The sequence below is a fragment of the Neltuma alba genome, unplaced genomic scaffold, assembly GCF_004799145.2.
Source record: "Neltuma alba isolate B1F8T4 unplaced genomic scaffold, ASM479914v2 tig00011989_pilon, whole genome shotgun sequence".
NCBI classification, from domain to species: Eukaryota; Viridiplantae; Streptophyta; class Magnoliopsida; order Fabales; family Fabaceae; genus Neltuma; species Neltuma alba.
The window spans coordinates 5774-29072 of record NW_021636562.1 but is presented as its reverse complement, the minus strand read 5'-3'; the positions used below and the strand labels follow the sequence as shown (position 1 = coordinate 29072).

At 32.4% G+C, this 23299-nt stretch overlaps 1 protein-coding gene across 1 annotated transcript; it reads right to left on the bottom strand.

The window, feature by feature from the left end:
• Positions 1-18950: 18950 nt before the first annotated feature.
• LOC114720586 (uncharacterized) lies at positions 18951-22800 on the bottom strand. The gene is made up of 9 exons (XM_028906247.1): positions 22790-22800; positions 22129-22271; positions 21670-21956; positions 20695-20766; positions 20239-20306; positions 19926-20082; positions 19592-19672; positions 19391-19480; positions 18951-19280 (listed from the first exon to the last, which is right to left on the bottom strand). Exons 3-9 carry the CDS (start codon positions 21949-21951, stop codon positions 19158-19160), a joined length of 873 nt encoding a protein of 290 aa, XP_028762080.1. The 5' UTR covers positions 21952-21956; positions 22129-22271; positions 22790-22800; the 3' UTR covers positions 18951-19157.
• Between the last annotated feature and the right edge of the window lie 499 nt (positions 22801-23299).

Here is a 23299-nt window from a genome sequence, read left to right as displayed (position 1 = left end):
AAGACAAACTTTGAGGTTTTGAATCCAACTGGGAGCAGACAGGCTTCCACAGATGTACAATTTATTTATATATATATATATATATAGATATCTTTCTATATATATAGATATAAAATCTTTGTAATAAAAAGGTCTGGTTAAAATTAAATGCTACTATTAAATACTACTACTTAATACCCACGCAAAAGCAGTCTCTCAATTAATTTAGGTCTGAGTTTACCATGCCTATTTATTTATTTATATACTCATCTAATCCTATTCATATATTTAACGTTGATAATTTTTTTTATTTTTAATATGATTTTTTATTTAATTTATGTATAATTTTATTATTTATTTATTGTTCTTAAATTTTAACCTCTCATTAATATCTGTATACATATTAAATAAAGATAAAATAAGAAATTTATTCAATTTTAGGACACATTAATGAGATTTTAAGTTTTGAAAAAAATAAAATCTTTTTATATGCTTGCATCAATTCCACACACACACACACATATTTGTGTTTTTCTCTCTTCATTAAGTATTTGTATGAGAGTCGAACACGTCATTTCATGCTTCAATAAGATTTAAGAAAGTGTCAGCTAAAGAGCTCTCGGAAAAAATATTCAATATCAGCTTTAATTCGATACATATATGCTTTTCTCTTTTAATTAAGTACTTGTATGAAAGTAGAGCAAGTTATGTCATGCTTAAATAAGATTTAAGAATGCTGGTCAATAAATAAATAAATAAATAAATAAGATTTAAGAAAATGTCACTTAAGTAAAAGGGCTCCAAAAAAAAGAGTCCAATCTCAACTTTAATTCAATACATATATGCTTATCTTTTTTTTTTTTTTTAATAAGTATCTTCACAAGAGTCGAACACGTCAATTCATGCTTAAACAAGATTTAAGAAAGTGTCACTTAAGTTAAAGGGCAATCTCAATTTTAATTTAATACATATATGCTTTTCTCTTTTAATTAAACACTTGTATGAAAATTGAACACGTCATTTCATGTTTAAACAAGATTTAAGAAAGTATTAAATGTAACATGAGCCAAACCGTTATGATGAAAAGTATCCAATCTCAAGTATAAAATTAATGGGGATCGGAGGAACGTATCAAAATACAGAAGTCCATAAGTATGTTTTAGAGGGCAATAATCAATTATTTTGAGCCTCCCCACAATGGTGAGCTTTATTTTCAATGTGTGGGCAGTAAATGGTGCGGAAAATATTAGGTGGGATTCAATTCATTAGGAAGGTGAGTGATTCACATGATGAATGGATAGAATTTTTGATGAAATACTTTAATTTTTTTTTTTAACCAAAGACAAAATGATATACGTGATAAAATACTTAACATTCTCACGTAAGAAAACAAACTTTAATTATAGATAACAATAATATTAAAGGAAGAGAAATTATGAATAAGGGTAAGTATTTCTTGCCAAGTGGTGTTGAGGACAGAGGAGTCATTAAAAAGAAGCTGAAGAAATCTCTTTTGAACACAATAAACTTAATAAATACTTTAATTTTATATTTAATACATTCAGTCATAAAAATTTCCAAGATGTATGTATACGCATATGATTTAAATAAATATGAGTTCTTAAAAAATTTATAAAATATACGTGAGTCACAATAAAATATGATACTAGTATATCAACTCGCAATTCTATTTCTATAGGAAACTCACTTTACTTGTATCCCTTCACGTATAATAAAGAATATATTAAATTGATAAAAAATTTTTGTTACATTTTCCTATTAAATTAAGAGTATTTTTTATTGTATTTAATAGAAATAAAAATTGAAAATGTCATTAATTACTTTAAAAGTAACTCACAGCAGAAACAAATTTATCTCTAATAACTGACTTACATATATATAGGAACAGAGTACCATATTCCGTCCTTAAATAATTTAATTAGATTTAAAAAGTTAGATAAGTGAATTAATTATTAAAAATATGACTTTTTTTTAAAAATACCATACCTATTTTCATTAATATCCTTCTTCTCTCTCCTATTTGATTATCATTGAAAAAATATTAATATAAATAATTTTAAAAAAATTAATAAATATAAAAAATAAATTAAAATTAAAATTAACTTAATAATTAAGTCATTCTCATGTCAATTACCGGAGGACTACTGAATAACAGGAATAAAGAAAATACTGGGAACGTGATAATTGCATTGCTGAAAATACGGGAGGGAGAAGGGAGACAGACAGGGCAGGCATGCTGCTTTCGGGTAATGAGTTTCGGGTTCAAGTTCTGGGGAGGGGGCTACGTGGCAAAAGCCCAGGGGCGTTAAAAAGCAAAAGAATGAGGGGGACAGCTCATAACTCCTTTCCGGTTTCGCCTCTGTTGATCTCATTCATTGCTCCTTCCCAATAAATTTACCCATCTCCACACACTCTTATCTTGTTTTATTTCTATCGCATCCCTTGTTATTATCCACTCCCTCCTATCTTAGACCAGCTCGTGCCTTAATTATAAGATTATGTTTCTAATCTACAAACAGGCTCTTATAAATAAGATCAGAGGTATTACTATCTCCTCGATCTCTTTTATATATAAGAAGAGTTGGTTAAACTTTTAATTTCATCCTAAATATAAAGTTTTAATTTATTTTATTTCTCATATTTATATTTTTTTTTTCAAAATAGTCCTTATAGTAATTACACATTTTAAATGTTTCATCAAATAATAGTTTTAGCTAACACACATTATTAGCAACGGTATTCATATTTATTACAAATAGTTAACAAAGCTTATTAATCTATTTAAATTATTCAACTAGCTTATATATTAAAGATAAGAGGTAATATCCTCTGAGTAGTAAATATTAAATAATCAAATTACAGAAATTTCTTGATATTTGTAAATGTGATGATATATTAATATGAGTAATTAAATGGGACAAAATAAAAAATTAATAAAAAAAATTGGAGACAACTCCCTCCCAATCAAACCAAATACTTAATAGTCTAATATAGTCTAATAATTGTGGCTTCACGTGTTAAACAATAAACTTGCTAATGTGAGTAACAATTGAGGTTGGTGTAAAGAATGGAACTAGCATTTTACAATATGAAAAATTAAAATTAAAATCTTTGTCAAAAGAAGTACTAATATTTAGTACTTTTCCAGTCCTAAATATAAGACTCTTTTTATAGTTTAATTTACACTACCAAAAAGATCTTATATTTAGGACCGGAGTAGTACATGTAGCAAATGAAAGGGATAAACACATTGAAAAAACAAAAAGAAAGGCATAAGCAAACACCGAGTTTTGTATACTCCTTGCAATCCTCTACACACACACGCATGATATAGATAATTGAATTTCATAAATAAAAAATTAGTCAAAGTTGATCTAATTAATAAAGGCAAAAACAGAAAAAATTAGTTAAAATTTTAAACATTTTTTAAATGTATTTGCTGAATAGCATTATATGTCTACCACAGGGATTATACTATTATTAAATGTCGCAGACATAATGTATGGAGTGTGATTGCTCTAATTAAGCTAACTTGCAAAAATGTATGTGTGTGTATGTGTCATTATTTAGTCTATGAGTGTTCATGGGACGGGACGGGACGGGACGGTCCTAGTCCCATCCGATAATCAGGACGAGATATCTTTTCTATCCCAATTAGAACGGAACAAGGACATCCCATCTCTTTTTATTTATTATTTTTTTTAATTTAAAAGCTAACTATACAGCAAGTGTAAGAACTTATAATAAAAATTATGTGAAGAAAATAGATAAAAATGAGAAAATAATGGCAAAAAAATTTTTTTTGTAGTCTTGAGAGACAAAAAAATAAACAAACGTAAAATACTTATTACAGAAGATATTGACCATGTCTTTAAAGATTGCCCTACGGCTTCCACCATTTGGAAGACAATTTTACCCCATGATCTGCGCATTGACTTCATTGGTCATAGTCTAGTGTCTTGGATAGAGAAGATGCTGCTCAACTCAGAACTGGACATTTCTTGAAAATTAAACTGGGTTTTGCATTCTTTGTTGGAAGCTTTGGGAGGTCTGCAATCACCGCATTTTTGCAAATGAATCTTATACTACAGAAGGAATTTTGACTCACATTAGAGCTACAGAGCTATACTGCCTTTAGATTTCTTTTGTAAATGTTTGTAGCTTTTTCTACTTTGTATAGACTTTACGTTATATTAAATGAATTCCTTCCTTTCTATTAAAAAAAAAACTTATAAACAAATAAAAAATAACAATTGATAAATATCATTATCAAAATATTATTATAATAGTAAATAAAATAAATACATAACAACTAAAAATAAAGATAATATATTGGGACTGGACTAGGACGGGACACCCCGGTCTTGCATCCCGTCCCATCCTGAAATAATTTTGTCTCATTCCAAAAAATTTTAAGACAGAATTGTCTCGTCCCAAAATAATCGGGATAGGAACAGGACGTTAGGACATGACACATTTGAACACCCCTAATTTAATCTTTCCTTGCTAATTAGGAGTATTACCCCCAACTTTAACATCTCAGACAAGGAATACAGCATGGAGTAAATAGGCCCTAATTAATAATTGCCTCGCTCTTTTTTCTGTGATGACAAATTAACAAAAATGTTGCAGTCAACATTTAGATGCGCTAGCAACAACACCATCCACTTACTTAAGGGAGGTCCTAACCCTTGAATTCGAGCTAAGTATTCGTATGTTTGTATGTGTTTAAATCGTACTCTCTTCAGTTCATAACATAAGAAGTTGGTTAGACAAAAATTGTGATATAAAATATAAGATGTTGTGACTTTTTTTATTTTTGTCCCTATTAAATATAAGAGAGAGAGAGGAGAGAGATGAAAGACAATATAAGTGTAACATTAAATGTAATTTTATCATTTTTAAGGGTAAAATATAAGGGAAAAGTACTTTCATATAAATCGAGATAAGATTCTTCTCATCTACTTATTTTGTATATCGTAAAATCATTATACATGAGAAAAGTTAACAAACTTATTTTATTATGGATAGGAAGGAATATTAAATAAATAAATAAAACAGATGTCCTGCTTTTAAATCAAAACAAACGAAAACAAATTAGAAATCTTGAGTAGGGTCCGTTTTGGAAACAGTGTTTTATTCTCCTCCATGTGTTTGTGAACCAAATGCAGTGTATCATGTGCATGCAATTAACTAGGGCACAGCCATGCATGAGCTTTAGTGCTCTTTCGGGTTTTCTCCCCCTTCTTTTCTTCTTCTTTTTCATTGGCACCATCCATCATGCTTAAAATTCCACTGCTGATAGAGATATAAGATATGGTTTTCTAAGCAAAGTAGATATGTTTCTCATAATTGACTTTAATTAATATTATACTAAAGTCAGAGTTATGGAGGTCCAAATAAAAAATTGCTTAGCCCTTGCCAAGACTGGAATAAACCGGGGACAAAAAAAAGAATGACTAGACAAAGAATGAGAATAAGGACTTTTGAAAAAAAGGATAAGGACTTTTTTGAAAAAGAATTATATGGATATTACATAAATGAGGGGCAGTGCTATGCTAATGGAAATTAAATATTTAAATTTACATATTTGAGCTGGAGATTAATTAATATGATTTCTTACAACCAATTGGTATGTTGTATATGCGATGCTTGGGTTGAGTAGTGACTAGTGAGAACTTCATATTTCTTAAATAATATTTTACATTTAAGTTTACTGTGGGTAAAGAAACGATATTGGGGAAGCTTTCCTTAAGCAGTCCCTGACCTGATTCGAATCCAAACTATTTAATAGGATGGAATACTAACTAATTTGTTAGATAAATGATATGAGAGTATTATATATTTGATTATTCACATCTAAAACCAGTATTAGCTCCGGTTCTTAATGTATATACTCCTCCGGTCCTTATTATAAGACCCAATTTGACTTTTTATTTGGTCCTAATTATAAGACCCAATCTATTTTGTCTCTTATATTTATGCATTTTTTTCCAAGATAATCCTTCTAATAATAATAGTTTTAGCCAATATACTTAATTAGCAAGGATATTTTAAGAATGACAACATTTATTTATTATAAATAACCAACTTAACTTACTTTCTTAATCTCTTCAAATAAGTCAATTGGGTCTTATAATTAAGACCGGAGAAGTATATATGAGATAAATAATTAATTTATAGATATTAAAAAAAGTAGTTAGATTAATTATTTGTAACGAGTTTGTATTGGTTTCTTCAAACTACCTTTGAAATTATCGTTTCATTGAGATGAGCTCCTCTAGTATATGCAATCAATAGAGAAATTCTGAATATAACATTTTAAATTCAGTAGGCAAATTGAAATCTTTTATTTAGAACAAAAATAAAAATCATTATCTAGTTCCTATATTTAACACCAGAGATTGTATTGATTTTTTATGGGTCATAAGTACTCACTCATCTATTATATTCTTTACCAGAATTCAATGCTTTTTTTAAAAAAAACCTTTAACAAAGGTGTTTGATGTGAATTGGCTACTAATCCAAGCATCTAATTTATAAACAGAACCAGTTGATACATAAAACAAGGATCAATTTATGTGAACCAACTTAAAGTTTAGAAGAGTCTTGTTTTGCAATTAATTGGAGGAAGTAATATGGTATGAAATTTCAAATCCAAATAGCGGTCTTAATTATTAAACATGATTCCTTAAGAAGATGGCAATCACATAACGTGGTTGATCGAATCAAACTTTTGACTTCAAACTTGATCTGCTATGTTAGGTTGCTGCTATTAATAATACTTTGCTAATAAACGAAATAAGCATTTAGAATTAGCACCAACCCACCATTTGTCCTTTCCCATAGTCTTTCTTTTCTCGGGGACAAAATATATTATCTGTACATAATTTATTTATTTTTTTAAAAAGGTGTAATTTAAACCGATAAGAAAATAAATAATATCAAATAAAAGTTAGTTAAAAAGGTAGTAATAATAATAGCAGTAATAATAACAACCACTCGTGATGATACTTTATTAGTTATTAATTTCTTGGTCTCAATTCTCAAAGGATATAAGTATATTTTAAAAATAAAAATGGCAAAAATTAATAAATGGCATATTTATGCGTCTGTTGTTATTGAATATTTTATCCACCGACCTAAATTTGTTTGCTAGGGTCGAATTTATGGCACCCCCTTCCATACAATTTGACCACTGTCTCGCTTTAACAAGGACTCTCTCTCTAATAAAGAAAGTCTTATTATTCTGAATATTTTTTTTTCTAATTCTAAATACAAGAATCAATAATTAATTTATAAATATTTAAAAAAAGGTTTAGTTAATCATTTGTAAACAAATATATGTTAAAATTTGTAAATACCTTTTCAATCATTTCCATCGAAAGCTACTCTTTTAATGAAAAATTTCCTAAAGATGTGCAATAAATAATGGAAATTGAAGGAAAAAATTATAAATTCACAAAATTAAAGTAGATTGAAGTGGATCAAAACAAACATATCTACTAGTTTTTGCATTAAGATCAAAAGGAAATATATAACATGCTGCTGATGACTTCCAATTTATAAACAATATAATGTAGATGAGAATTTTATATTTGATAAAATATACTTACGGTTCTAATTACAAGAGTTAGTTTGCAGTGTAAGTATATATAAAAAAAACTAACTTGTATATATTTAGGATAGAGGGTAATATGCGTGCGTATATGATGAATTGTGAGGATATTGACGAGACAAATGTAAGAGGAAAACGAGGGTAATAGATTGGAAATGGGGAAGTGAATTAAAACCAAATTAATCACATTCCAATCACATCCACCTAAGATGGATACGTGCACTGTGAGACCAAGAGTAATTCAAGCCACAAAGTTTGGCTTTTTTATTAATTCAGTCTTCAAATTGGTCAAAAATATCATCCATTCATTGAATAGTACTCTGCCATTTATATTCGTGTCATAATCACACCGGCACGCCTGGAGACAAAACTCCCCCCCCCAAAAAAACAATATATACGTGACAATATTATTCCCAAATTCACAAAAAAAAAAAACCAAGTTTTATCCCCAGAATCCATCACTCATCGTCACTTCCTCATCAATAAGTATTGCAGGTCTTCCCAGTTCCAATTTCGGAAAATTCTGTCTGAAAACTGAAACTTGTGCAGAGAAAGATAAGTGTGTTTTATAGCTAGTAATAGCATTATATGTGTTTGTATATACATATCAATGAGAAAACCTGCAGGTTAAGGAAAAAGCATCATTGCCCTTCCTATAGGCTATATTGGTGGATTAAAGCACTCAAGTGTTCTGGCCAAAAAAAAAAAAGTACTCAAGTGAATAGGAAAAATGATATATGTTTATTTACCCGATTTAAATTAAAATAATTGGTTTTGCATTTTTTAGTATATATTAGTTCACAACAGGAAAAAAAATTCAATTTTTCAATAAAATGTATGAAAAAAAGTTTAAAAGAGAACACTACACTGAAAGTCTATAATGGTAAATCTTTATTTTAAATGTCGATTAACATAATTATAATTAGATTGAGTGACCAAAAGCTAACCTTAGCCTTGGCAGAAGATAAATCCCGAACATCTTACCTCAAAGGTGTCTTAATGACAATTGTGCCTATACTTCCTAAACAAATCAAACACCTTTACATATTTGAAATCATGTTTTTTTTTTTGGGGACTGGAACTTTAAAATCATGTTTGGTATGGCATGGGATAATGTTTAGAGGGATGATTATATTAATTTAATTTTATAAACAATAGTAACAAATCATGAAAAGACTATATTACCCTTATTGTCAAAAGTGTAAGATCAGAGGTAAGGTAACTCTACTCTGCAACTTCCCTCCCGCCGAGCCATCCCCTTCGACCCTGTTTTCTTGTCTCTTCCATTTTTGTAAGATTTATCATCTCGGGGAGAATTTGTGAGACCGAGCACAAATATTTCATTTCAGATTTGTCAGTTAGCATTTCCTTTTGCTGAGAATGGTTGGCCCATGTATTTTCAAAGTCCAATATACAAGTAGAGAGGCAAAAGAAAAAGAACCATAATTAAAAAAAAAAAAAAAAAGCTGTAGTAGTGAGGCCTATCACGACGCGATCATTTCCAGCTGAATCAGATGAAGGGTATTGCTCTCGTCCAAAGTGAGACATTACAAAAGTTTTTAATCCCGGGACTGGATCTCCACTACCATGGCGGCAGGTGGGTTTAAGCAATCCCAAGTTCCTTGTAATCCCTACTTTCCAATTCTACGTACCAAACAACGCCTTAAGTTTTGCTGTCTTTGGTCCTAATTATGAAATCTTATTTATAATCTATAAACGAAGTCTTATAATTAGGATCAGAAATAGTAGGTTTCGCAGCTCAGAAAGTATTTAGCGTGCACCAATAGAGGAAGAATGATTAATATAATATGAAACAGATAACGTTGAAGCAGCATCACCAGGCGCTTCATATTTTTAATGAACTGACGGCATGAAATTTTACAACACAAAGGAATTACCTCCTTATTATATTCTTCTAGTTGGTCGCCATACATAAATACATACACACACACACACACATATATATGTACCTCAATACCCTTCTTCCTCTTCCTCCTCCAAAGAATCTGACGATGAAAGGGAAAATAAAGTTTCAATGTGTATATATATATATATATATAGTTCCAGGCCCACTTACATCATATTGATCCCTCGTAACAAAACGCCACATGGGAGAGAAATCCGTCTGAGGGATTCCAGAAAAGCAGCAGTTCATCATCATTATTAATCCCCCGCCGGGAAATTATTTATAACATAAAACCATAAAAATTGAATTTAATATTAATAATAATATACATCCTGTTTTACTCTTGCCATCTATTCTCAGATTAGCATCTACCCCCGTAAATCTATATGTCATTAAGTTGTTATGGAGCAAAGGGAATAGATACAGCAAAATGATATAATCCCTCGTTACAAATCAAAATTCAAATCTATATCGTTGATTAATTGTGATTTTTAATTCTTGTAGACGTGTTTGTAAGACTTTTTTTTTAATGTAATTCAGAGTATCCCTCCATTATTTTGAACTTGAAATTAATTTTTATTAGGTCGGGATTGTTTAAGATTAAAACCTTCCTAATAAATGTACTTATTTGGACTCACGTTTGTAAGATTTTAGTTTATGTAAATGACTAACCTGTGCTATCATTATGTTCACCCACCTACATATCAGGTATTTCGTGCAACATACATAAAATGGAGCAATTTTTCTGGGTTATGTTTTATGCATTCTTTCTTATGCTTTTAATAGTATCTCGGGTCAGTCAAACTTTGGCCCAAAAAACTTAAACAAAAAAAGTTGGTTATGTAACAAGTAAGAGTAAAAACAGGTAAGGTCAAATGAGTACTTACTTGCCAAGCTTGTTTTATAACATATTGGTTTGAGCCTAACATCTGGCCTGTCATGGGTTTATTCTCAAACCTGTGCTTGGCCTAAAGCTTGTTAAATAACCTGTATTTTTAAGAAATTTAAATTACATAATGATATTTAAAAAAGTAAGATTTAAAAAAGCCTACATAATAATTATCTTTTTAGTCTTATCTTTTATTTAAATTTTAGTGTCACAAGCACTATTTTAAATCTTAATTACAGTTAACAAAGATATTATTAAAAACTAATTGTAATCGTATGTTAAAATTTGAAACAAGACCAAGTTTAAGTACAAAACGGAAATCATGCTTGGGACAAATAAATAGGGAGAAAAAAATTACTAATTTTACATGAATGAAGAGGGTATCATAATTAGATCAAAATAACACATAAGTTAATTAATTTATCACTCGATTCTTGGAACAAAATTTTTTTCCCCTATGTTATCTATGTTTTTAAAATTTAAAGATAATATTATTTATTGATATTATTATTTTAAATTATATCCTTATCTTTACTTGTCAACTAAACCAAGGAAGCATTAAACCATTAACTATGTATTAAAATTTAAAAAAAAAATTAAAAGAGCACACCAATAATAGCATTAACTATTTTTTTTATTATTATAATTATAAATTTATAATAGGCCTAACAAGTTCTCAAAAAGCCTAAATCTGACTTGTTAAACCAAACGGGCTTTCAAACAGGTTTCAACCTGCTTCTTTTTGAAAACAAGCCAAGTTAGGCCATAAATCCCTGACAGGCCGCTTGGCTTGTTTCTACCTCTAATAAGGGGAACTTCCTGCCTAGATCCGATCCACAGAGTCTATGTTTTATTTGATCATGGTTCTTGACAGAACTTCAAACGCCACCAAGTAAACTTCAGACTTGGATTCTCTCCACTCTGTATGCTAGATTGAAATCTGAGCAGTTTAAATTTGATGTTATATAAATAAAATAATCTCTTAATTATTTCTTTATTGCATTTGCAATCTGTTTTAGAATTTCTAGTGTGATTGAGCCTCTTGTTCTTTTGCTGGCATCGACTGATCATAATGCTCCAATCCCAATGTCTTTCTTTTTGACTGAGGATATCCAAACTCGTGATTCATGATTTTCCATAAAGCAATGTACGTATGGTTTCCCCACATTCCTCACAGTTCATTTTTCTTTGCCCGTTTCTGTTGCCTCATCAAATGGATTTTGGGTTTTTGGTTAAGACCTTAAAAAAGAGTCTTGTAGCGTTTGCCCGTTAAGGAAGGGATATTAACTTTCATTTTGTCGTTCTCACTGTTTAATTTCCAGCATATCACTGAGTCTCTCATGAACTCATGACGATTTCTGGCTTCCTGGCTGAACAATGACTTCACTCACGCTTGGGTCCCCCCCCCCCAAGCAAACCAGAAGAATATCTTAAAATCAAGCAGTATTAGTGAAAAGTGAGAATAAATCTTAGGTTGAATAAAATTATATTGCATCAATAATCTCGTATTCTAGTAACATAGAAAACTCCTTTGAAAATAGAAAGTCGTACGTTTGATCCCACTTATAATCTTAAGCTATCAGTGCTTACCATGAAAAAATTATGCTGCAAAGAGATGCATAAAACCTAGTATGATATGCTCCTGGGTCAAGATATAATGTCAAAATTACTTGTATATTCCTTCAAAAAGTCTAATTAAAAAATTCCAACAAATCATCTTAATATAAGGCCTCTCAAGTCTAAACAGGTAACAAGAAAGTATAAATTTATGAAAAATAAATTAACAGCGTACTTAGGATATGTTACTTAGCTTGTTCTGTCTCAAGCTAGAGACAGAGTTATACATCTGATTCTATTTGTTGAGGTTACTGTTATATGTTCTGTTGTATAGAGACTAGAATGAATCCTCCTCTCTTCTTACCACCACATTTAACCCTTGAGAAACAGGGGAAATGGAAAGGAAAACAGAAAAACTGCACGAATTTGAATTTCAAAATTGCTTTCCATGATGAGACAAGAAAACGAGATGACCAAGAACATTAAGATTTGAAATACTCTCAGAAGAGCATTTTCCCTGATGATCGCAAAAGAATTTCACTATATTCTTTCTGAATAAGAGTAGAAGAGAGCCTTTTCGTTTCTCGGAGCCAGCACCATCATCTACAGTGTCTTTAGTTTGTTTTTTTTTCCTTTTACAAACCTCCTCAGTTGGCAACACACAGATGATGGCGGCTCACTGAATTCCTTTTCAAGGACTTCTCTAATAGCTTGCCTATACATATCTGTCTAAGGCGAAATTCTCAAACCAGATTGAACAAGAAGAACAGAAAAAACGAACCAACCGCCATGAAGGTCTCCTGAGAAAGCTGGCACAGTTTGCTAAATTTCTAGCCTCCTCTTCATTTTTGAATGTGTCCTTCTATCTTTGCTCACTCTCAGATGTTGGCTTGGCGTTGCTTTCTTTCATTTTTACAGAAAGAGGTTCGTGTATTAACATCTGTTGTGGATAGGATCTGATCCTCTTCGTACTCTTCTTTTGCTTGACTGATTTGGATCAATCCTGTGTTCTGCATTTGCTGTCTTCTTCTTCTTCTTCTTTGTGTTCATTACTTCCATGCTTGCAGCTCTCGGAGTAGGCTGATTCTGCAGCATTATCCTGTGTTCTTGGATCTGTCCAAGTGGATGCGCAAGCTTTCTCAGGCATAATACTTTCTCTGGTTGAACTGATAACAACCCAACACAGAGAAGAAGAACAAAGACTCTCAAAGAGGTAAACACCATTTTCTCTGGACTGGGACTAGAAGTAAGGAATAGGAAGATCTTCTTCCTGTTTAAACTAACAGAAGAAGTAGTTCTGCTCTAGCAGTCTCTGTATTCTTATGGTCCATCCCTGTAGATATAAGCTTTGTTATGTATGCCTTGTTGGATTTGAAGGGGTTTTTAAAGGTTAAAGCAGGTAGGGCCTACAGGAATTTAAGATTCACCCTGAATCATGAGCCTACATCCTAAGCAAATTAAGGCTGTTATTGAAGAATCTGACAAGGATGAATAAAGGGGTTGGAACAATACCCTTGAGAAGCCAAGTATCTTTTTTCATTTGTTCCCGTACATCTTCATCATAAGCTTTCTTTTTGTCTACTGATAAATCTCTTGGGAGAAATGCCACGTAATACCATTATGCTTGCCAATGTATGTATAAGTAGCTTGTTGCATTCTTCGTTGTCATTTGTCAATAGCCATCTCAGACTACAAGTTTGGTGGGACATCTTTATCCTTAACATTTGTTTGGATAGAGTAAGTAGGTGTTGTATCTTAACCTCAGTACTGGTTGGGATTATGAAAAAGACTGTTTTAATGTTTGCTCATGATGATAAGGCAATATTACATATTACATGTGAGAATTAGTGTTGGGGGTTATTTTGGTAAATTCGCTTTTCTTTGTTATTAAGGAAAGGGTGTTTAAGTTACTTTTAATTAAGATGAAGATGGAAGACAACAAAAAAATGGGCCACTCAGAAGAAAGAGGTTGCTACAGTAGGAAGCAAGCAAGACATATAAAGAATAGATGGCGAATAGAAGAGTCCCCAAAAGAAACAAACTGTTGCTTTATTCTGTTTTATGATCTTCCTCTTCCTCTTTAGAATTCCAAGCTCTCTTCCCCAGGCAACAAAATTAACAGTACTTGATTTCTTTGGCTCAATGTGTACCTTTATGCTTTGTTTTACTTTAAGATGGAGCTCTAATTCCCCTCTCTCTCTCTCTCTCTCTCTCTCTCTCGTTTGGTTTATTTGTTTTTTTAAGTAAAAATCACATGCAAGTAGGAACTGTGGAAAGCATAAATTCCTCACTTTATTATCACAACAGGCTGACATGGTGTTTGGGGGAAGGATGACTGGTCATGGTCCAAATGACACAATAATACCTTGGGAAAAAAATTTGTGTTCATTCTTTGCTTTTTTAATCTTTTAATTAAAGTGAAAGAGATAAAATGACTTGTTGCTTTCTATTCTTCTCATAAGATTTGAGACTTCCTTTTGAGGGTTTTTGTTTATGCCTTGTACCTAGCAAGGCTCATACCTCAATAGAATATTCTTTCATTCTCTCTTTGAATAGCTGTTCATTTGCATCCTTTTGCCTTAAACGTGCCAGACATTTACTTGGACATTCCAATCTTCTTGCTTAGGTTTGTTTGTTATTATTTGCATGGGATTTGCCTGACATTCCAATCTTCTGAAACTCACATCATTTGAGGTAGAGAAAGAGAAAGAGAGAGATTCATACTAATTGTCATATGAGACGCCTTGTATTTTCCTTCCTTTGTTTATTTAAATCTCATGTGAAGTCACTTTAAAGAGTGGGATTCATTCAAAGAGCATTTTTTGTCAGAAAAAAAAAAGAATAGATAGAGACCCTTTTTAAACTCATGATATCAGAGAAGCTAGGGCCTTAAAAATCTGTATTTAGGAAGAATCAACGCTATCGCTTCTACCTTCTTTGTATGTACATGTTACTGAAACTTTTTAAAATTACAGTTGTAAACTTCAAATACTTCCATATCATCAAGAAGATTATTAAGTTATGATTTTGATAATAATTTTACAAAACAAAACTCAGAACTTTGATTTCAAAGAAGGAAATTTAAGTCTTTTTACTTGTTAATTCCCTTGTCATTTTCAAGAGTTCAATACTTTTGCAGATCCCAAAGTTTCATAGTGGCTGGCTTCAGTTGTTGGAGGTGGGGTATGTTAATCCTTTCAAAATGTTTTAGGTTCAATCAAGTCACTTGGCCTAATTAGGAAATAGAAAAGAAATCTATACCGTGGGACCTTAAATGCACAGGGGATATGTGGTACGGCATGTACTTTCTTAATATTAATGTACTTGTCTCTTACGTTTGTTTTTCTGATTAAAAAAGAGAGTAATGTGACTGTTAAATGTTAATGGCGGAACCCACTTGCTGTGATTAAATTTTGAATAGTAATACAGGGGAAAAAAAAAGAAACAAAGGTAAAAGTTTTGCAAATCATGGCTTTCTTCATTATGGAGACTGGTCTTAAAGTACTGAGCCCTTTGTAAATTTGTTGCGAACCAAACAAGCCATAGCTGAGCTTAACGGTCCTGATGGAGACAATGATCCTGATGACTCAGTTTATATAATGCCACCAGGGGTTTGGATCCTCTCAGAATCCTTCTTTCTCCTTTCTTCTCAGAATCTCATCTCTACTATTGGATCCAATAATAGATGGTTCAGATTTAAATTTTAAAAAACAGATGTCCACCTTCTCTCTCCTATTTAGTAAGGTTATAATAATAGTTTTATAAAGTATGAAATCTGAACCATTCATTATTTGATCCAATGGTAGATATGAGATTCTGAGAAGAAAAGGAGAAAGAAGGATTCTGAGCAGCCACCAGAGGGGGAAAAAGGCAAAAAAAAAAAGAAAGAAAGAAAGAAAGAAAGAAAAGAAGAGAGAGAAAGAAGAATAGTAAAAGCAACTTGAAGAACATAAAGCTTAAAAAAAAAAAAAGTTCTTATTGTTAATCAATCTGCAGTCTTTTTTAAATCCATGAAATACTGGAAATACGACCTAGTAAGTTAGCTGAGTAGATATTTTTTTGCCATCATAGTTAGAGTAGAATTTGAACCAAGATCCAACTTCATTAAATATGACCATATTTTTTATATTTTTAATATTACTATAAATAAGATCATTTCAAACTTGGCCGCACTCTAGACGTAAAATTATATTCAGTTGGTGTGTATAAAGATTAACTTAATGCATAAATATAACATTTAAAATGCTTTTTATTGATGTGTATGGAGAGGGTCTCGACTCTCGTGGTTCAACATTAAAACCCTTTTAAAAAATTTATGGTATGAAAGGATTAATTACTATTATCACTGTTATCGGCAATAGATACCTGAGCTTAATGAAAAAAAAAAAACTCCATATAAACAAATATAGGAGCGTAATAATATATAGAAAAAAGAATGAGATCAAAGTTTGATGGGATTCACATGTCAAGCCAGAGCTGTGTATTTCTTTTTCTTTCTCTCCTTACCTATACTAGAGGTTCATTGAAGAAACTGAATCCGTTTCTTTGTTCCTTTTGTCCCAAGGAAACAAATTTTTAGTACTTGATATATAAGATTCTTTAATAAAATATAACATCTGAATTTTGTATCCTACACGTAAAATGATGAAATAACATAAATCCAGTAGAGGCCGTTATTGAAAAAAGAGTAAGATTTTGTGTTTATAAGGAGTTTTATCTCAACTTATATGAAAATGTTTATAAGCAGATCGAAAAGAGTCATAGATCGTGGAATATTACTCTTATCCTACCATATTTTTGTACTTAAGCTAGACCTAGGTAACAAAGGAGAAAGTTACACAATCTGTTTCTCTTCCTTTTTTAATTCATTTGAGCGTATTTTGATCTTTAGCTTCCCTAACTTCTCAATGTCTTGTGATTTTGTTAAGTGTAAGCTTCACAATAAGCACCTAAATTGTTCTTTAACTGTTTCTCAATCATGATTATTACTGTGCTTTATTGATAGTTTACAATTATATTTGAATATTCTTCATTACCTTTTAAATCATTTTTTTCAAAAAAAAAAAAAAAAAGATAACGGCAAGTTGTCATAGTAGGAGTTGTACTCATCACATGTGGACGAGATTTCAACTCAAGCTTGACGTGCGTGTGTTTAAATTGTATTAAATAAAAAAATCATTTAAAAAAAATAGTGTGTTGGGTCTTACATTAACATACCTATTCAAATGAAACTTACTAAATAGATTGTATATACAATTATATCTTTTTCCTAGGGACAACAAATGATAAAAAGAGCAGAAAGAATACAAAGACCTCAAATTTAGATTTTTTTTTGGTTGTTTTTTTTTTTCCTTTTTGGGGTGGGGGTGGGGGTTGGGGGACCAATGTTATGTATAAAAATAAAACTGAGAGGTCACTATATATTCTTTACAAAGGAAAGACAAAAGTTGAAGCTACAAAGAGAATGTCACCAAAACATAAGGTAAAGTGGGATGCTTCATTGCTCTCTCTCCCTCTTTCTGGTTTTTAAAAATGAACAACATGGCATCATAATCATTCCTAAACTATCTCATCAGAATATATTCCTATCTGCTTTCTTCAAACCCCCCCCCAGGGGAGCTCCCTGTGTTATTAATCCCTTATCAGTAGCTGCATTACAGGATCTTCATCAACTGCATTCAATTAAAATGTAATTAAATGTCACACTGTTGAGGTTTCTAAGAGGGTCATGTAATGTAAATCTTTGTCCAGAAAATGTTGACTGTAACATAATCAGCCATATGCCCATATCATGACATTGCTTTGCTGTTCAGCTTGGACATGCTTTAGAAACTTTGATTAGTGAATTTCTACATGGTTGGTTTATATACTGTCTCCCTACTCTTCCATGTCTTTATTGTGTCTTTTATAGTCTCTAATCTGATAGGCGAAATAATGGGTGACTTGGGGAAGTTAACTACAATTGTGATTTTTTTTTTTTAAAAGAAGCATAAGAAATTTAGTGCATCTTATTTGACTTTTATAATTCTGAAGATGCTTAGTATTATTTCTGGTCCTAATTATAAGATTTTATTTGTAAATTATAAATGAGGTCTTATAATTAGAACCGGATGTAGCAATTTTTTATTTGGTTTAAAATTCAAATATACCCCCATCCCGAGGAATGCGAATTAGGCATGATACGTAACTTTTTGATACTTTCCAATCGAGAAATGGCAGATTCTCGAAGAAGTCCTACGTTTTCGTATTTCTACATCCGTTACTATTGTGACCCAATTGAGTAAGAAAGATACATGACAAATGAGACAATCTTTTAACCAACGGTGCTAAATTTAACAGAAAGATTAGTTCCTTATAACATCACAATGACTCAAAATCTCTGTTGAGAAATATACTTATATTTAACAACGGTTGAATAGGACTAGGAAAAAAAAATCGTGACCAAATTGCAAGAGGCCAGCTGCTTGATCCATCCAACAGACAAAATACTAAATCTAGGAGAACGAATCGTGGGCTTCGTAGAACAGCCCGAACGGAATAGACGCTACTCATATACCAGTATAAAGTCGATTATTCGTACAAATCCGAAAGCTTTTGGAATATTCGTGGGAAGTGACCATACACCACATATCTCGAGAGCAGTACAAGGTAGCAGATGCTTTAGCGAAGGAAGGGCTTGCACGTTCATCAGTACTGGACTCTTGCCCGGTGAGGTTGCAGGATTTGCTTTTCAAAGAGTGCATGGGATTTTGATTCCCCAGAGTTTTAAATTTAATTGTTGGGCCTAGCCCTCTCTTGCATCAAAAAAATATAAAGTTGATTATTTTTTCTGCAACTTTTTTTAATTATTTTTTCTTCTCAAATATTTACATTTCAACAAGGGGTTCAAACCCCACCTTCCATCCAGTGCAATGGATCAGGGTTGTTCTAGTTGAATTAACCAAAACAGAAATAACACCAGCAAACCAAAAAAAAAAAAGTGAATCTGAAATGGCGACAACTTTATTCTATTTTTCTCAGCAAGTATGATGACTGGGAGGAATCAGAGGAATAAATAATCAATCAGATAGAGATAAGTTTGGAGCCATCCAATCTAAGGTATGTACAGGTACATCAGAGCTGAGAAATGAAGAGTATCGCATTTCAAAAATGGCACATACATAAACCACGGATTCATAACAAACAACCTACACATGCTCCGGTTGTGAATCCAGTGTGGGTCCTGCTGGTGCGATCGCAAATTGCAGACCCCTCCGCTGTCCAGATTGCAATACAAAAGCAACTTGGGTTGCTGCCAGTGCTGCCGCTTCCTGCTTCGCAAAAACATGAAATGTTAACAATTGAGAGAACCATAAGATTAACATTTGCCAAGAAATAGCATCATCACTGAGAATAGGTCAGATGTGAAACTGAGACTCACTTGTCTTTGTCGCCGACGTTGCAAAATACTGATTGCCCAAGCCATGATGTAGCAAGGTAAAAGAAATCCAGCTGCTCTAAGCAAGAAAAGCTGCAGGAATTGGTGAGCTAGTTAGATTGATTGGACCGGCCATGCTACTTGGAATCTGTTCGGCTGCAGCATTATTGAAACTATAAGCCAGAAGAAACTCAAATGACTCACGGAGAAAAAAGTAGATGGATCATCATCAGCATCAGAATCTGTAACTGAAAGTGCATGCCGCAAAAGTAATAGAGCCATCAGCTGCACCAAACGGAATAGATTATGCTTAGAACCACATTCAACAGCCAGCATGCTGACATAAAAAAATGTGCATAATTAATACCAAGTGACCAAATAAGTGGTGCAAACGGTCATATCTTCGCCCAAAGCTCAATGCAATTACTAACAAAAACCCCCAATAAATATAAAATGCTAACGTTCATAAATGTTGAGTGTCTGTCAACATGCATACATAACTGATTATTTAGAAAAGAATTCAAGTTTAATAACTTACAATTAGAGCAGCAGAGCGACAAAAAGCTGCTCCACTAGCATTAGAAGCAGCATACTCATCATATTCAGCTTCCAAGAATTGGCGTTCTGCCTCAGCAATTGCCAACAGTCGAGGATCACGCAAGTCCAAAGGTGTCCCAGAGATTGTCCAGCCCCCACTGTTAAAACAGCCAAATATCAACTATTTCACAAGAGTTCCAAGCAAACATCTTTACGTCATACCAGTCTATATAACTTGCAAAAGAGAATAATCGACACATAAAATTAAATAATCAATCAAATGCTACACATTTAATGTAGAAACTTCAACTTACCCTATGTCAATGGTAGTTTCATCAGGCTGGGGACGAGGTGGTGGGGCAGTATAACCCGGTTGATACGGCTGACAATTGCAAACAGATTAAAAAATATATATATATCAAAGCTAAGCAGGACTTCAAATAATTGCAAAATTTTGTCCAAGCAAAAAGGCACATCCAGTTGGGCTATAAACAAAAAAAGGAGCATTAAAATCAAATCAGAGGATCCCTAGTTAACTAGAAAGCCATTCCATAATCCAAAAGGTGAAAAGGATAAGGAAGCTGGAACATCTCATCTTGATCACTTTGGTTTCCCATTCCCCTTGTTTTATTTTCCTTCTAGGACATTTCATCGGATGTTCAATAAAGTTTTACAAATAAGCACAAATACCATACTCTACCATCATCACAACATTCCATGAATGACATGATTTTGAAATTTAAAGAACAAAATGTTAAAAGCAAACATACCTGATGACATATCTCACAAATTATATCTCCCTTTTCATTGCACCAATGTTGAACGCACTTTCTGTGAGCAAACTGTATGAGAAATTCCAATAATTACTCACTTCATTTCAACTAAAAAGAAACTAAAAAAATTCAACCAGTTTACTAACAGCATAGAAACAATAATGAACACGAAATAGAGATGTACAAACTGAACGCCAATACTACTTGCTACTTCACACTAGCGTTTCTCACACTTCCTTCATATAGATTTTTTTTTTTTAAAAAAAACAATGGTCCATTCTTGTTTTGCATTCTCAGCATCAAAATGGAGATTGGTATTAATCATTATAATGCACATACCATCTCGTTCAATTTCAACACAGGGAACGATTCATTAAGCTTGACAGAATATTTTTTCCCCCGCAAAACATTATAATGAAACCTGTTCTAAATGCCAAATTATATGTCTTAAGTCGGTGATAATGCAAAGGGAAGAGCTAGCCCGGTAGAATGTTTCACAACATGATCATGACGGCATGTAAAACACCAAAAGCATACTAACAAACTTATAAACCTTCTATCAGAGCAAATAGTGTAGTGGAGAAATAATTATAATCAGTAATGATTCTGAGAGGCTAAATGGCAGAAATTAAATAAAAATTAGACCGCCTTGGTTTGTACTTTTAAAGAGCATCCCCTGTTTACTTTCTCGGGAGAAAAATTTAACAGAAATGAGGCATAAGGGTTTAGTCTTTCCCATGAATTTCGAAAGTCAGCCTCCCTCTTACATTAATCGATCGTTTCCGGCAAAACTCCGATACAAAATCAGACATAATTTCACTCGGGAAAAAAAAAAAAAAAGCAGACATCAATATCGGTAAATTGATTGTCTTTGAAATCACACTATTCAAAGACATACCTGATAACGAGAGTGAAACTCGCACAATACACCAGAAATTCAACGAATATAGAGAAAAGGAGGGGCAGATATACCTTTAGGCTGCCGCTACATGCACAAGGAGTGTCCAAATTCTTAACGCTATCCTCCTCTTGACAAATGCGACACTCAGCTATCTGGATCAGCGGCTTGTCCTCATTACAATCCTCATCATGTTCAGACCTTGCATCATCATCAACCGCTGGGGAAGAACCAGAAGGTCCAGCCGCATCTACAGGCGGAGCCGGCTCAGACGGGACCTCAGCCGGATGCGAGACCGGGTCAGCGGCAGGGGGCCGCACAAGACGGTCAACATACAAAACCAGATGATCGCTCATTGATGCTTAATGTATAGGAAGAAGAATCAAAGTTAAAAATACAGAATCCTAATTAACCCTAACGCAACAAAATCAAAACCCAAACAATATCCCAAATGGAAACCCCTGAAATGATCAGGGGGACAAAGGATCGTAAAATTCCCGGGAAAATTGAGGGAATCCGATAGGAGATCTCACCGGAAAAATGGTTATTATAGACACAAATGCGCGCAGCTAGCGAGGCTTCGATCGCACAAAAAGGGGAAAGACTCGAAGACAATCGCTGTATGCCTCACCGATTTCCTCGCCGATAATTTTTATTTTAATTTTTCTTTGGTTCTCTTGCCCTAAAACCGATGAGAGAATAAGACAGAAATATTAGGCTGTCCTTATGACGATGCGCGGCATCGGCTTCGTGGAATTAGAAGGCCGATAAAGGACATTTTGGTCATTCCACACGTGATTGACGCGTGGGCGACCCATTCTTCTGATCGGGTCGGGCCCACATATCCGGACAAATTTCTCGGAAGATAATAGACGTTCAGACAACGGCCAGCAAGTCAAGCAACCCTTGTGGGTGGATTATTTATTTTTTTACATGATTGATTGCACTATTGTTTTTATGAAAATATTATATTGACTTTGAATTAAATGAGGAGGATATTCTGTTAGTTACCGGTTTTTTTTTTCAAGAGAGGTAGGTTCTCGGTACTGCGCCGGGGAAGGAAGATGGATTGACCTACCATTGAATTAGGATTGCGGAGAAAATTATATTATATGAGCATACTTCTTCTATTTTATAAATATGATTTGATCTATTTTTTCTTTTATTTAACATTTTTTTGAATGAATTATTTACTATTTTCTCATACTCTTTACATTAATTTCACAATTTTTCTCATCCTCTTTCTTTCATATTTAATACCCCTCCTTAAAAGGATTTTTTTGTTTTTGATAAAAGCTCCTTAAAAAGGATTTATGTTGTAGGAAAAATGATACTATTTCCTCGTAAGAATAAAACGCAACCAATTTAATCAGTTTTTTTAATCCCTATATAATCAATCAGACTTTATATTTAAGACCTGAGGAAGATTTGTTTTTTGCTGGTGATTATGTAAGAGTTATTTAATTAATTTAAATAAATTAAAAAAATTAAACAATAAACTATTTAACTGTGATTTGACTTTCCTAAACTATCTCTATATATAAAATCAGATTATATATGAGTTTATAAATTTGATAAATTAGTTTAGGTGAAATCATAAATATAAAAAAAAAGGTAGATTAAAATTTTATACTCAAGATCAAAATTAATTTCTTAACTAACTTCTACATTTAGTATTTGATGAGTAGTGCATTTAATTAACAT